Here is a 16413-nt window from a genome sequence, read left to right on the forward strand (position 1 = left end):
CCAATGGTACGAGAGCCCCATCATCCCTAAATCCTCCAATCTGATCGGAGTCACGTACGTGAAGATTTTCAGAGGTTCCAACATTTGACGATAATACCTCCCCTGTATTTGCACTCCGACCACTTCTTGTTGAGTTTCGTACAACGCCGTATGGTGTCCCGACCGTCCCATTTCTTGCCCTTGTGTTTCGAATTGTAAAGGTGTGATGGGTACCTCTTTTGGCAACTCCGGATGAAGATGAGGAGTCATATTGATTGGATTGAAATCTGGTTCCGTGCCTGGCAACAATGTTTTGCTGAAATTCCTTGGTATCTCCAACCTGGGCCGAGGTATCGGACCCGTATACAACTGTTCCTGTCTCTGCAACTCCGCCAACAGCGCTCTCGCTTCCGAACCCGGGCTGCACCTCTCCCTCCTCTTGTCTCTCTCCGTCGCACATTGAGATGTCCCTGAGTCCATCGGCATCAGCTGCAACAGCTCCGGTTGAAAGATCGAACCCGACACCCTTGGAACTTCTATCACATCCGTCGGAACTCCTCTGGACTGAAAAAATCGCGGGCCTCTCTGAATCCAAGCTTGACCGTCCCTCCTCCAAGATCCCTTCCGCCCCTGACTCGCTTTCATGCATGCTGATTTCGGGGATTGATCGTTGGCCATTACTATCACTTAAAACAGAGCAGTCTTGGGGAGAAAGAGAAGGAATAACCGGAGAAGGTGAAAGGTTGAGAGAGTGTTGGGGAAGGGTGTTAACTTGGTTAACTGCTGGGGTTAAAAACACTTCTGGAGTAGTATTGAGAGGAGAAGCCAAAGAGTTAATGGCCAAGTGTTGGTTCTGTTCTACCACGTGGACGGCGCCTCCTGAACTTCCCTCCCCCCCTTTACTTGCTGAAGTAGGACAAACCTCATCATTAGAAGAATTGGGAGCAGCAATGTGAGATTTAGTTGCATGAAAATTACTTTTCCGTTGCGAACCTTCTTGGAAAACACCTACTCCACCAATCGTATTCCGTACTCCTCTTAAACCAACCCCTTTTTTGTACTCATTAATTTGGGAATGAGGCCCAACCTTCTCATTGGATCGAGCTTTGGGCCTTGACCTGCGATTAACCAGAGTCCACGGTCCATAGTCCGTCTCCTGTACGCCCCCCTCATCCAATTCCACACTAGTTGGCGCCATTGATCCATGCATGATATTGCTTTTTGCATTCCCCTCTCCATGATCCATCTTTCCCTTACCCTTATGCATACTAGATTCAGTCGTGCCCACTACGCAATCGTGTGCCACATGACCTATCCGACCACAGGAAAAACAAAGAGATGAAACATTTTCATACAAAATGGATTGTCAGGCCCCACCAATCCAAACCTTTGTGATCAAAGGTTTTGACAACATTATTTCCACACAAACTCTTGCATAACGACCCCTAGTGACCTTATCGGTTGCATAGTCCACCCGGATCGGCTTACCAACCAACTGTGCAATCGCAAAGAGTGCCTCCTTATCATAATATTCAACTGGAAGTTCATCAATACGTATCCAAACCGACATAGTATCAAAACCATCCTTTGACGGCCGGAAATTTGGTTTCCATGTAGAAATCATAAGATAGTGATCAAGTATGAACCACGGGCCACCAAAAAGTGCCCTTTCAAAATCATCCGGCTGAGTAAACCTAAACAAAAACACATCATGCCCAACATCTATAACCTCTAAGGATCCCTTAATCCTCCACATAGCTCGAACTCTAGATTCCATGTATGCTGAACGAACCTTGATCCCAAGACATTTCCCCATCAAAGTTAACCTCCATGGCGATCTTAACCTGTCCAAGGTTAGTTTGTCGAACTTGACCGCCAAACCACCCTCTGGACTTAACTCATCACCATCCTCCCAATCCCGTGATGCGGACACAATTTTCCTTGCCTCTGCAAACCATTGGGATGAAGACGCAACCACCTCCCTGAATGATTGCGAGCCCTTAGCCTGAGCCGTCGCTTTATTGACATGCGTTGCATCATGCATAACCTTATCTGGAGGCTCCGAAGGAGTGGATACCTCCATTACGTAACCAAGGAAGACAACTTGAAGATGAACTCTTTTCTCTCTTTTCTCTCTCTAACTTTTCTCTTAGTTATGAGTTATTCATGTGCATCGTCCTAATTTCTTAATTATAGCCTCCTCTTTTCTTCATATACTTTATATCTTTTATGTTCATCGGTTCATCTGTTCCTTTTTATTTTCAATGTTCTGTCACGACCTCTCAATCTTTCATTGTATTATTTATATTCGTTGTTGGGTATTTCATCCATCTTACCCTCTTCTCCTCGATATTTTGTACTATGGGTAACAAAGCGAGTTGGTAATATTATGAGTTAATATGGGATAACTAACCACTTGATCATATAACAAATGAAAACAAATGTTTAAAAGGGTCTTATCTTAAGACTTTCTTCAAATGATATGTCAACATTTTATTAACATTTTAATAATTAAATTGTTGTTAAGACTTCTTAGGATTCAATCTAATTTAGCTGTTCACCGCCAAATTCATTTAAGACTTGTAAATTTATGTAAAGATTATATTTATGTATAGGATGACCACCTAATAATTAGTCACGGAGGGAAATGTGCTACTTGTTCATAATAATAAATTAATTAATGCATTTAAAATGATGGGAATGGAGGAACCCATTATCTCAAGTAATCTCTTCCAACCTTGGCCTGTCAATATGTGGATTTTAGGGGAGGTCGATTTCAGAGTTATATTTTGTTGGTTAGTTTGTTATGATAGGGAAATGTGAGTTTACATTTTAATCATCACATGGCCGCACGAGGGGAAGGGGACGCCCTTAATCCCACTAAATCATGGTTTTCCCTTGGCTTGTAGCCATCTATTGTCTATACATAAATATGATCGTAAAGAGCCGCCAAAAATGGCGATAATTCGCATGTTAAGTTTTATCAAGTACTCGTAACCACTAACGAGTTAATTTACTAATAATGTCTTGATCTAGTGGTTAACAGTGAGGGCCTGTGTACAATAGGTCTCAGGTTCGAATCTCTCCGCACCCTTTTGTAATTTATATTGTCCTCATGGTTCATTCGCACCAAAAAAAACTAACGAGCTAATTTAGTTAAAAATTCTCACACAAACACTAGAGATATAACCCGTTTAAGTAGCATATAAGTTGATATTGGTGTTTTTTCTCTTTTCTTTATCCAAAATGAGACAACTCACGTATTAATAGAAGATAAAGTATGTTTCAACAACCACTAGTTTTCTTCAAATTACAAACTCAAATTGACCAAACATCTATATATCTATCTTAATTAAGAAATGTGTGAAGCAAATGAACATGGAAATATGGATAATCCAATGTACTAGTATGGTTTTTGATCTATCAATGTAAGTAAGTTTGTAAGGTTGTAGGAAAATGCATGTAAATATTGGACCATCTACCGACTACCGTGGTTGAGAACGACCATTCTAAAGTACCGTAACCACCAATAAGGACTAATGGCCGGCCTTAAAATTAAGGGCTCGTCTTGTTAAATTAAATTATTAAATAAAACCCCCATAAAACACGGGATATAAACCCTCATTGCATATATTTATGTGGTTATGGGTAAAGTTAGAGGTGTCAAATCGGGTCACCGGATGGGTTATGGGTTGACCCATGACAGTTCGGGTCTATTCGGTTCGGGTCAAGTTCGGATCAAAAGTTATCGGGATCAGATCGGGTTTGGGTCGGGTCTATTCGGTTCGGGTCAATTTCAGGTCAATTGTTGTCGGGTCCGGGTAAATTTCGGGTCGGTTCAAGTTCGATTCGGGTAAAAAACGGACCCGGTGTTCCCGGGTCGGGTTCTAAACGGGATTTGTCGGGTCAAACCCGGGTCGGGTAACTTTGGGTCGGGTAGACTTTGACTCGGGTCATTTCAGTTCAGGTTAATTCAGTACCAGTTCGATATCGGTTCGGGTCATTTCAGTTAGGTCTCGGGTTGAATCGATTTCATTCTAGATCTTTTCAAGTCATTATCGATTACTTTTTCCATTCTATTTCTAATTAGACAAGTTATTAATCTACGTATTTACGAGTATTTTAAATTTACTAAACTACAACATCGTTATAATTTTATATCAATATTTGTTTTAAGTTATTAGATGATTAATGATTATATAACGAGAACCATATGTAAATAATAGATATACAATATATGTAAATCTATAAGAAATTAAGAATATAACTCTTTAAGTTAACACGAAATTCAACTTACTAAATAATAACGATTATAGTGTATAAGAACATACATCATAATATATACTCCAAATGTAGTTAAACAACTACTCCGTATAACTTATCACAACAATTCTTCAATTTACTAGTAGTCCTAACAGGTTTAAAGAACATAGTATTCATTTTTATATCATGAATTTGATCATATCATTAGACATTTAATGATTATTACATGTATACAAGTACTTGATTAACAAGAAATAGGTAATTGAAACTGATAACGCTATATCGAGTACATTAAAGTATGAAACAATAAATCTATGAGATTGTATCAGTCGACAGGAAACCAAACACGACCAATATGTCAAGTGTTAACGATCATAATGACATATAAGAACGCAAAATTCACAAGACATTAACGTACTCTACAAGTGTAAGAATTGAAAGTATAACAACTAGGCGGAAATAACTATTAGGAGTTGGATTATATCATTAAACATTGGTCAATTATTACTAGTATACAAAGTACTTAACTGTAAATAGTTAATTGGATCTGATAACATTATAATGAGACACATGCAGGGACGTAATCTATGAGATCTCTTTTAGTTGACTATATATATCATTAGAGATCAATGTGTTGAACGACTAATTAATACGAAATATATATTCTATAGAGCACTTCATATAACTTATACTCGTATAAGACTATAAGTATCCAACAATACAATACGTAATAAGAACCAATATGTAATTATTATATTCCGATCTGTATTAGGTTTGAAACCAAATACAACCCGTTGACCACATCTAGGCACTGTTCTTTTGGACTTGTTTTGACTTATTTCAGACAAAATAAGTTTAGATAAGTTCACTTAAGTTCAGATAATATAAGTTCAGCAGAAATAAGTTTTGTTCAGACGTTTTCACACACAAATTAGTTTATTTCAGACAAAATAAGTTTTAATAAGTTCAGATAAGTTTAGTCAAGTTCAGATAAGTTCATTTAAGTTCATACAAATTACTTCCGAACTACTACTAGTATCCCACCTTTCCACATGGTGAGCTACTGTATTGCCTACCCTTTTCACATGGTAGGGAGAACTCGTGTTCGATCCCCCGCAACAACAATTGCGAGGGGACTGGAACCTATCCACCCATAACTTGCCCCGAATCCGGATTAACCCTAAAGATAAACCGAGTGCTAACACAAAAAAAAAAGTTTTAGTTTGACAAATTAATATTTACGAATTAAATTGAACCAAAAGGATGCTTTATTAATTTTCAAAGTCGCAAAGAGAAAACATAATCCACACAACTCTCTTCAATGAAAATCACACAGTTGATTAAACAAAATCAACGGCTCTCAACAAATCACCCCCCAATACACAGATCGTGACCTTACTATAAAAACTTACTCCTTAAAACCCTTTACCCTCAACCTACCCGCCTCCCACTCCTCTTCTCTCCCTCCCTCCCTCTTTTTCAAGCTGCTCTTCCCTTCTCTGCTTTTCGGACCTCCAAATCCCACCAACCAGCGCTATTGACGACCGCCTACCATATGCGTCGTCCGAATACCCCATCAGACAACACCGAAACCCCCTTAATATTCCTCCTGTTGATTAGCCATAGAAACCCAAAAAACCCATTAAAAATTTGCAAGCAAGCCGTCAATTAATCTCGAATGTTCCCGGTTCGTTGTCAATTGTTGAGCGAGCATTTTTGTGGTTAATGATTTTATGATTCCGGATCAATTTGTAATCACAATTAACAACGAATCCAGTATTTTGTAATTATGGAGCTAGTTTAAGAATAATGGACGCTGTTCTGAATACTGTAGTTTCTATTTGCATTTAAGAATTATAATAACAACTCTCATTTAGTACATATCCTTTTAATTAGTAAAGTTAATAGGTTAACAATTACTTAATTTTAAATTTATTTAATATTACTAAGTAATACTACTAGTTGATAAAGCTTGTATAAAAATACTTGATGCAATATACACCAAGTTTTAAAAACAATATAAGCCTGAGTCAATGACAATTTTGTAGCAGTCAAGCTGTATACATTGTATCTACCTTAATATATTATGATATACCATGTAATCAGAGTGCTAAATATAAACTGTGCAAATTTATACTTCATATTTACATTTATGGATAGTAAACATAGAATTTAATAAAGTAATTATAACGTTCTAAGTACTTTATAAGTAAAGAAAAGTGAAGTTAACTAAATTAGATTATCAATTCAATATTCTATTTTGAATTAGAAAGGGAAAATAGGTTGTTAAGTAAAAATAAATAAATACATGAATTTGAGTAATAAAAAATTTGAAGTTAAAATTAAGTGGGTCGGATATAGATTAGGTTAAAACCATGATGGTTCAATACTAGTTTGGTTAGTAATTGTTCGGGTGAAATCAAATCGGGTCAAATAGGTGTCGGGTGGAGTTTAGGTCGGGTCAAACCGGTGTCGATTAGATAACAATTCGGGTCAAACCAAATCGGGTCAAATCAGATATTTATCGGGTAAAATCGGTGTCCGGTGAAGTTATGGTCGGGTCAAACCGGTGTCGGGTGGAGTTTGGGTGGAATCCAAGCGGTGACAGGTGAAGTTCGAGTCGGATCAAACTGGTTACGGGTAGAGTTCAGATCGGGTGAAACGGATGTCGGGTAGAGTCCAATCGGTTAAAGATCGAGTTTGGGTCCTGAATTTTCCAGATCAAACCAGTTCGGTTAGAGTTCGAACCAGGTGATGTTTTCGGGTCGGGTCAGCTTTTGACACCTCTAGGTAAAGTACGTAATCACTTTGACTATATTCAACACAAACAAACAAGCCCCAACTTAAAAACATAGGATCCTCTTAAGTCTTAGCTCTAGGTGCTATGTACTCCATAATGTTATTCATTTGTTAATTGTTATAGATTATATAATTAACCTAAACTTTTCATTCCTTTTGCACCCTACTTACCATATGGTTGTATAAGTCAACATCTTTCCGCTTGAGGTCATGTTGTCCACACATTCTTACTTCCATTTTATGTTGTCCGCACATTCTTACTTCTATTTTATGTTGTCCACCCATTCTTACTTCTATCGTTTCAGGTTCATCTTGATGTACAACATACTGTAGTTATTTACGCAAAAAAATCATTTGTAACACAATTGTTATAAATCTTAAATGGTACAATATTGTAATATTAAACAAATTCTCTGTCTTATTAACCATACAAAAATTACGTACTATATTAAAACGTACTGATTTAAGTTTTCTCAAATATTTTTTACTCCGTTTTTATTTCTTGAAATATAAAAGAATTGTGAATTCGAGCTGTATAATTATTGTATCAATTTGGGAAACTCTATCTATGCAAGTATCAAATAGTAGCAATATGTTTTTTGTCTTTCAAAGGTAGGCAGGTATAGGAATGAATGTTTTAAGATTAGATTACGTATTGAAATGATAAAACGGTCTAAAGAAATGTATGGTAGATACGGAGTAACATAATCAAGATTCAGTCCCCTTTATCTCTAAGTTCGGCGCCCGTGCGCATATCCATGCAAACTCATAAGTACCGCAACTTATATATCATTACCTGGCCCCTCTACTAAACACCAAAACGCTGGTTAATTATATAGAGTATGTAGTCTTTGGAGTTGTAAACGACCACTTAATACATTTCTATATTGGAACTGATTCAGTAATAAATGTCATAATTACGGTTCGATCAGTATAATTACTATTTTAACATAATAAACAAATTAATGTTTCCGTATTTAGGTTGTTTTATGTAACACTTTATAATTTTCCTAATTAAAATAAGGTAAATTTGTCAAAAAACCTAACTTATAAAATTGAGTTTTTGTGAAAGTTACATTATTAAAAAAAATGTTGTAAGATATACCTTTGATTGGAGCATTAACATTGATTCAAGATTCGGGGATTAACTTTAATTACTAGGTGTATAATGTATTCACGTCCCACATATTACTACCTTTGACTTTAATTAAAATGATAAATTAAATAACACGTAAGATTCATAAGTACGTTAATGCCAAAAATTTGAGTCTAACGTTTAAAACTCGGAAAACATAGTCTTACAGCATAAATTTTCATAATGTAGTTAATTCTAACAGTTTTTTAATAAGATAGATTGTCGCAAAAACACGAATATTTTTTGACAAATTTGCCCTTAAAAATAATGGAACCATTATATGGAGTTTTATATTGTGCTATAAAGCTACACTCAAACCTGTGCAGAAAGTGCAACTTACCAAACCCCCACAAAAATGGACATTCTTTGCAGTTGGACTTTGATTTCATCTCTTGTCATCGCAATATCAATTTCTCTGTCCTACATTATTTTCCATCTTTATAGGAATACCAAATTGAAAAACTTCCCCAAAAAATTAACTTGGACACTTCCTTTAGGCACTCTTGGATGGCCACTTCTTGGGGAAACCATGGAGTTCATCTCTTGTGCCTATTCAGACCACCCTGAGAGCTTCATGGATAGACGACGTCGTAAGTAAGTACCGAAAACTACACGTACTTTTCGACCATTTTTGTAGAGATTTGAATACCTTTTGAGGTTAATTAATTTTTGTGGGTGTATTTTGTTTGAATAGGTATGGTAATGTATTCAAGTCCCACATATTTGGGAAACAAACCATAATATCAACGGACGCAGAGGTGAACAGGTTTATACTACAGAGTGATGCAAAGTTGTTTGTGCCTTGTTATCCAAAATCTTTAACTGAATTAATGGGGAAATCTTCAATCCTTCTCATTAATGGAAGTTTGCAAAGGAGAATCCATGGACTTATTGCTTCTTTCTTCAAATCATCACATCTTAAAGCTCAGGTCACAAGAGACATGCAATGTTATGTCCAACAAGCTATGGATACATGGGTTGATAATATTCATTCCCCTATTCTCATCCAAAATCAAGCCAAACATGTGAGTATCCCACCCTCTTTCCCACTCCTAATTCTAATTTCATTCGTGCCAATCATATCATGAGGTTGCGTATACCCGATCCCCGGGCCTGGACCCCACCCTTAGGTGAGAGTGTCGTGTAACATGGTTGTAATAGTGATTTTTGCTAAGGGTGTAACTAGTGATTAGTAGTGTTTAGATAAACGGAAATTGATTTTGGCACACCTATGTGTGAATAGAGCAGTTTAAAATCACTATCTGTAAAGAACGGCCAAACTGATTATATAAAAAGTACCATATTACTCTACTATGTTAGCATGATAGTTATGTCTCCAATAAGCTATGGATAGATGGGTTGATTATATTACTCTCCTACTGTCATCCAAAATGAATCCAAACATGTGCATGCCCCTCTTTCCCGACCATAATCATATTGATAAAGTTGCGTACATCTGACCCCTAGACATTAGACCCCGCCTTGAGTTGGAGTTTGGTCTAACATGAAAAATGCCATAATCATAATAGTGATTTTTGGGTAAGGGTGATTAGTGATTGGCAGTGTTTAGTAAAAAAGGGCCAAAGTGATTATGTACTACTATGTTAGCACGATTGTTTGTTTTGTTTGGTCTAATTAGTACTTAAGTAATGTAATTAGTACTAATAATTATGTTTTGGAAATAATCAGATTGCTTTTCAAGTGCTGGTAAAAGCACTGATTAGTCTGGATCCAGGGAAGGAAATGCACTTCTTAAAAAAGCAGTTTCAAGAGTTTGTTTCAGGACTCATGTCCTTGCCTGTCAACTTACCTGGAACTCAACTTTATCGGTCATTACAGGTACAAAAAAATGCCCAAACTCAGAAATCGCGCTAACTTTAATTATTTTTCATTAGCATTACAATTTACAAGCGCGTTTAGTGATAATGTTTATGTTTAATTTGTATGTATACAGGCAAAGAAGGAAATGGTGAAACTAATGAAGAAAATAATAGTGACTAAAAGGAATAAAATGATCCAAGGAGCAGACCCAAATGATGTGTTAGATGTTCTGTTAAGTGACCAAAGTGGGCAATTAACAGATGATTTAATGTCTGATAATATGATTGATATGATGATTCCAGGGGAAGATTCTGTCCCACTTCTTATTACTCTTGCCATCAAATATCTATCAGATTCTCCATTAGCCCTCCAAAAATTTACGGTAGGTTACTTTTTAACGTTCCCAATGTTAAATTTGTAATCCTTCTGTCTTGGAATATTCAAACGCTTTCCGATCGTCCTGGATTACTTGCAACGTTTCTAAATATTTAAACTTTTATTAATATTTTATCAATTTCTCGCTTATCAATCCCTACTCCCTAAAAAAAACATTAAAAAAGTTCCACTATCCCACCCCCACTCCCTACCCCTTAAAAGTTTGTCACACATCCCACTACCTATATTAAAAAAAATGCCCCACTACCAACTACCATCTAATTAAATAATAAGTCAATAACAATGAATCAAACTCTGTGTCGTGTCGGTCAAACCATTTTGAATATTCTCGGATGGAGAGAGTATTATTTATTTACTGGACTTTTTATTTATTTCCGAATTGTGAAAATTTGTTAAATTTTGCAGGAGGAGAATGTGAAAGTTAATAAGCTTAAGGCAAGGTTAGGGGAGCCCATGTATTGGAATGATTACCTTTCATTGCCTTTTACACAAATGGTACGTGTGTTGTTTAGGGACGAGATTCTCTCTAAAAACTGAACGGTCCAACATGTTTGTGGTAATTTTTTTAATAGTCCGATATACTCCTTATAGCTTATAGTTTAGTTTTTTATGCACATATTTGTAGGTAATTACAGAGACGTTGAGGATGGGAAATATAATCACGGGGTTAATGAGAAAAGCCATGAAAGATGTGGAGATAAAAGGGTATTTAGTACCGAAGGGATGGTGTGTTCTTACCTATATTAGATCAGTTCACCTTGATGACACCTTATACGACACGCCTTACCAATTTAATCCTTGGAGATGGCAGGTATAAACTTGTTCAACATTATTTAATAGATGATGGCTTAAGAAATCATTGATTCCCTTGATTTTGGTATTATATTTACTATAATTTCTTGATTATTTTTCAACAGAACAAAGATACAAATAGTAGTAGCTTCACCCCTTTTGGTGGCGGACAAAGGCTTTGCCCTGGCTTGGATTTGGCTAGATTGGAAGCCTCCATTTTCCTCCATCATTTTGTTACAAAATTCAGGTAAAAAAAATGTGATCCTCAACTTTATTCTTTTCTTCATCATGAAATATCTTTAACTTAGACCTGATCAAGACCAACCCGGCCCGGCCCACCCGAATATTTTTCGGGTTTGGGAAGAATTTTCCGGCCCGATCCGAATTTTTAAAATTTTTGAACGGGTTTGGGAAACACAAAACTACACTTTTTAGTTTAAAAGTTGACCCGGCCCGAATGGCTCGAAAAGCCCGGTATATTAGGCCCGAAAATAGCGGGGTTGGGCACAATTTTTTGGCCCGAAACTTGGCCCGGCCCAACTTAGTGGGCTGATTTTTATGCCTAGGCCCGGCCCGGCCCGGCCCGCCATTTGATCAGGTCTACTTTAACGACTTTATTAATTTACGAAAATAATAAGTTATGTTATCTACTCCCTCCGTCTCTTTTTGTTTGTTACGTTTTCCATTTTGGGTGTCTCAAAATGTTCTTTACATTTGCTTTTATATTATCACATAAATGATTTAATATTCTATCAAAATTTGTGTCCAACTATTATATTAACCAATTAAACCAATTGGGTCATTTAATTCCTCACACTTTTCCATAGGGACATTATTTTTTTCTCATTTTACCAATGTCAGAATTTTGATAAGAGTGAAAACATTATAAATAAACGTAATTTTTCTCGTTTACATGAAAACTTAGAAAAATCTCAATGCACATAAGAGACGGAGGGATTATATGCGTCCTCTTAATATTTGAACATTTGTTTCTCTCAATGCTTCAGCTTCGTAACACGTCATTCAAAACTAGTTGGTGGCACCGAAAGTGTAAATTGTTATCTTATTGATCATATGTATGAAAAGAGTACTCGTACAACATTTCATTTTAGGGTTTGAATTTAAAAATAGCACCTTGATGCAGGTGGGAGGCTGAGGATGATTCAATAGTTCATTTTCCTACAGTAAGGATGAAAAAGGGAATGCCAGTTTGGGTCAAAAGGAGAAGAGACCCTTGAGTTGTACTCCCTCCATTTCTTTTTGATGTATCCATTTGGAATCTGGTGTGGTTTTTAAGAAAATTGGAATATTGGTTTGTGTGGGTATAAGTGTAATGATTGAGTGTAAGAGAAATGATTGAGTGTAAGAGATTATAATAAATAAAGGAGTGAGAAAATAATAAAGAAATAAGGTAAGAGAGAGGAGTGATAATGATGGGTGATAAAGGAGGTGAGAGAGTGGGTATATGGGGAAGGGAAAAGAATTAAATATTATGGGTGGGAAAAATTATGTGGGAATTTGGGTAGAATCTTTAGGTATTTTGGTAATTAGATAGAAATGTAAGGGTATTTTAGGATAAAATGTATGTCCAAAAATAGAATAGATTCTAAATGGATACAACAATATGAAACGCTTAAAATGGAAACGGATACAACAAAAAGAAACGGAGGGAGTAACTTGTAAGGGTACATTGCCAAACAAACAAAGCTAAAAACAAAAATGGACTCTTTCAATGCCAACTTTATCCCTCACTCTTATGCAATCAACACAATTTTAGATGATAATGAAGCAAACAAACAAAATCTTCCTTCCAGCTGCACACGTGTGGATGGGCATCACTGCACTGACAAGTTTGTCCTTCTATAAATATATACGGAATACTCCGTATCCTTCTTTTCATTTTGGGATAGATATTTGGTATCTTTAATTACAAGTGCTTCATTTTGTATCATAATTTTGTTTTATCATTGTCTATATGTTGAGAAAGTAGAGAAAATGTATCATAAATTAGCTTTAGTTTAAAGTTATTTCAAAGTAATTTTCTTCAGATAGAACGTCGAATTCTTGATTGATCTAAATAAACCAATTTCAATGAAACAAACAAACAAATGATACTCTATCATTCCGTCTCCTTTTGTTATTCATGTTTGGAATTTTTTTTAGATAAATTAAAAAACTCAAACTATAAAGAACAAATAGGGACGGAGGGAGTAGTTACTAACACGTAATAATAGACTCAACATAATTTTCTACTCCTTTAAATACTAGAATTTGGTAGGGAGAACCGCGTGTTCGACCCCCCACAACAACAATTGGAATAGGACTAGAATCTATCCACCCACAACTCGCCTTGAATTCGGATTAGCCCTAAAGCAAGGGCAGATCTACTTAGCCCCAAAGGGGTCCAAAGGAACCCCCATTATTTTCCAAAAAATAATAATTAAAAGTGATATTTAGGTAATTAATTGCACTTAATATAAATAACATATATAAATTAACTTACAATAATGATAATGAAATATCATTGGCTTAATGGTTGCTTGAGTATTATTCCACTCACCCATTCTAGGTTCAAATCCTCATAAGAGGACATTTCTTACTTTTTATATTCATGTTTGACATTTGTTTTTAATATTATAAGAAGAGATTTTACTTTTTTTGTTTTTTTAATATTATATTTGACATTCGTTGATCTTTTAAATTATTCATGTTTTTCCCTTTGTAATTCGTTTTTCCTTCATCACTTTTATGTCTTTTATTTTTTTTGTTTTTATAATGATGCATGATTTTGCTTTATAAAAAAAAAAAAAAAAATAGAAGTGTTATTTTTTCTTCAAAAAGTTTTTGAAATTTCCATAAGATTTTCTAGTAATGGAAGTATGTAATACTTCACTTTTATAGACTTATATTGCATGTTACTTTGAACTTTTCAGAGGTCTAATTAATCACTTCGTATATAGAATTATAATGTCCCACAAGTATCTTTGTGTGCTATTTATTTAGTGAAAATTATTGTGATAAAGTACTCCGTAAATCTCCTTCAAGGTATGAAAAATTCGATTTTCCATTTTAAATTGAAATCGCGCCAAGTTATTGTTGTAATTTTGACTGTATATTGAGTTTTATTGTTATGATAACCTAAAATTAAAGTTCTTAAATTCTCACATATTTTATTATGGCGTTTATAATATTTAGACTATTTAACTTTTAACTTTAACCCACTAAAAGAAAAGAAAATTATAATTTTTTTGGACCCCCATAATTTCTGCATCCGCCCCTGCCCTAAAGGTGAATCGAATGGTAACGTAAGAAAAAAAAAAAGAAAAAAAAGGACTAGAAAGTCAGGACGGGAAATAAATTGAACAACCGAACATATTGCTATACAACGTACGAAGTATATACTGAGTAGTGAGTACGGAGTACTATACAAGAATGCAACGGCACCTACAAAATTACAAACTACTCCATGAAAATATACCACATACTTCGTATAAGCAAAATTATCACCTCGCCAAAAGATTTGTACCACTCCGACCACATGCTTTCCATTAGAGTATAACCAATGATGACCCAAATTTGTTAATTGGTTATCAAATAAACAATTATTGTCTACTCTTTTAACTCACTTTTGACCAAAATATATTACCAATAATGTCCAAATCTTTCCAATAGTTGTCCAATTTATTTTGGTCACCATTTTATTTCTCTTACTTTTAACCTGCCCCACCATAAATTATCTCTCTTTTATTCCACCATATAACTTAAATAACTAGTTTCGGGTCTCAGACGATGTCCCGAGTTAGTACATTAATGACATTCACATTTACTTATATATTTTTCTTTTGCAATGGTAACATCAAACATCTAATAGTTTAGTGGTAAAAGCTTTGATGTTTAAACTTAAGGTCAAGGGTTCAAACCTTACGCAAAACATGTTTGACATTTTTAGGTATATGAAGATTACATGATGCGAATGGCGACTCATAAGCTGAGTGCCAAGTGTCATGTAAACTTTCTTATAAACGTCTTTTAATACATAGTATAGATTCCCTTCAAAATATAACTTAAATGATTATTAGTAAATGCATACAATATCTTAAACCTTATTCTTAATTAAATTAGTAACTTATAATTAAACACTAATCGACATTAGATACATATTTAATTAAAAGTTAACAAAATTTAATTTTGTAAAAGTACCTTAATATTGGTCTCATTTTATAGAGGAAGAAAAAATAAAGTCATTAGTACAAGTTTTGTAATTTTTTACTTAGTATTTTTTGAGATATTAACGTTCGGAATATTTTTAGTGTTAATGTTATTCAAAAAAATCAGAGGAGTTTACAGCCATTGATGTTAGGATGTAGTAGCCATTGATAACTGCAAAAATATTTTGGAGTAATTTTGACGTGTCAGCAATTTGGGTTTTTGATCATTATCAAATGACACATGTCCTGCTGAAATGATATGCCACAATTGTTATTTTGGTCATGGTCACGACCCGATCATCACTTCTTTCCTCCCTATTTCATCTCTCTCTTCATTTTTTATTTTTTATTTTTTATTTTTTATTTTTTATTTTCCATTTCTCTCGCCTCATGCCACGCCACAACCAACAGATGGCCTTACTCTAAGTATTAGACTACAAATTGATGCAAATTGAAGCATATGTGCCCTTTGGATCATCCCAATAATATGTATTCGTTGCAGAGGATGGGCAGATAGGCTCATGGAGTCATGGGCATAGCTCAGTACTCTAGTACTGGATGTAACTAAGAGCATGTTTTTCAAACACCTAATTTTGGTGTTAAAGAGAGAAATGAATAATAAATAATAAAAAAGAATGAGATATGAGAGAGAAATAAAGAGATCGAGATAATGAAACCAATTAAAAATTGGTGTTCATGAACACCAAATAATGGAAAACCTATTTTATGCATGGAGAACTTGACATGTGGCATATAGGGGGACCAAGAATATTATTTATTTTTTCTTTAATTACAAAGTGATTTCAATGACCTAGAATTGTTATGTTAAATATATATACCATTGCAAATTTACAATTATTGCCCATAAAAATAATGTTACAACTCAAAAAAAAAATATTTCAAATTAGAGCCCAAGCCCGACCCAGGCTAACAAGTTGTCGTGTCGTCGTGCCTAAGCCTAATTTTACTAAATTTGACATTATTTGTCGTGCCGTGCCTTACCTTGCCATGCTTTTTTCA

At 35.0% G+C, this 16413-nt stretch overlaps 2 protein-coding genes across 3 annotated transcripts; one reads left to right on the plus strand and one right to left on the minus strand.

Annotated features, from left to right (window-relative positions):
* Positions 1 to 1345: 1345 nt before the first annotated feature.
* On the minus strand, positions 1346 to 2062 carry LOC110785827 (uncharacterized). The gene has a single exon (XM_021990340.1). It carries the CDS (start codon positions 2060 to 2062, stop codon positions 1346 to 1348), a length of 717 nt encoding a protein of 238 aa, XP_021846032.1.
* A 6431-nt stretch (positions 2063 to 8493) lies between these two features.
* LOC110785866 (3-epi-6-deoxocathasterone 23-monooxygenase CYP90D1) lies at positions 8494 to 13084 on the plus strand. 2 transcript variants are annotated; one of them, XM_021990382.2, is made up of 9 exons: positions 8494 to 8770; positions 8871 to 9201; positions 9866 to 10015; positions 10131 to 10379; positions 10799 to 10888; positions 11019 to 11204; positions 11311 to 11432; positions 12330 to 12426; positions 12858 to 13084. In XM_021990382.2, exons 1-8 carry the CDS (start codon positions 8532 to 8534, stop codon positions 12421 to 12423), a joined length of 1461 nt encoding a protein of 486 aa, XP_021846074.1. In that variant the 5' UTR covers positions 8494 to 8531; the 3' UTR covers positions 12424 to 12426; positions 12858 to 13084. The 2 variants fall into 2 exon arrangements, with proteins under 2 accessions (XP_021846074.1, XP_056686744.1); XM_056830766.1 differs by having other exon boundaries at positions 12330 to 13084.
* The last annotated feature ends 3329 nt before the right edge of the window (positions 13085 to 16413 follow it).

The sequence above is a fragment of the Spinacia oleracea genome, chromosome 6 (genome assembly GCF_020520425.1).
Source record: "Spinacia oleracea cultivar Varoflay chromosome 6, BTI_SOV_V1, whole genome shotgun sequence".
In the NCBI taxonomy this organism is placed as follows: domain Eukaryota; kingdom Viridiplantae; phylum Streptophyta; class Magnoliopsida; order Caryophyllales; family Amaranthaceae; genus Spinacia; species Spinacia oleracea.

What these genes read in the sequence shown, in the direction of transcription:
- LOC110785827 (XM_021990340.1), bottom strand. Translation starts at nt 2,062, where the DNA reads ATGGAGGTATCCACTCCTTCGGAGCCTCCAGATAAGGTTATGCATGAT.
- LOC110785866 (XM_056830766.1), top strand. Translation starts at nt 8,532, where the DNA reads ATGGACATTCTTTGCAGTTGGACTTTGATTTCATCTCTTGTCATCGCA. An exon ending in AACTTTATCGGTCATTACAG is followed by an intron (nt 10,016 to 10,130) that starts GTACAAAAAAAT and finishes GTATGTATACAG; the next exon opens with GCAAAGAAGGAAATGGTGAA. An exon ending in CATTTTGTTACAAAATTCAG is followed by an intron (nt 11,433 to 12,329) that starts GTAAAAAAAATG and finishes ACCTTGATGCAG; the next exon opens with GTGGGAGGCTGAGGATGATT.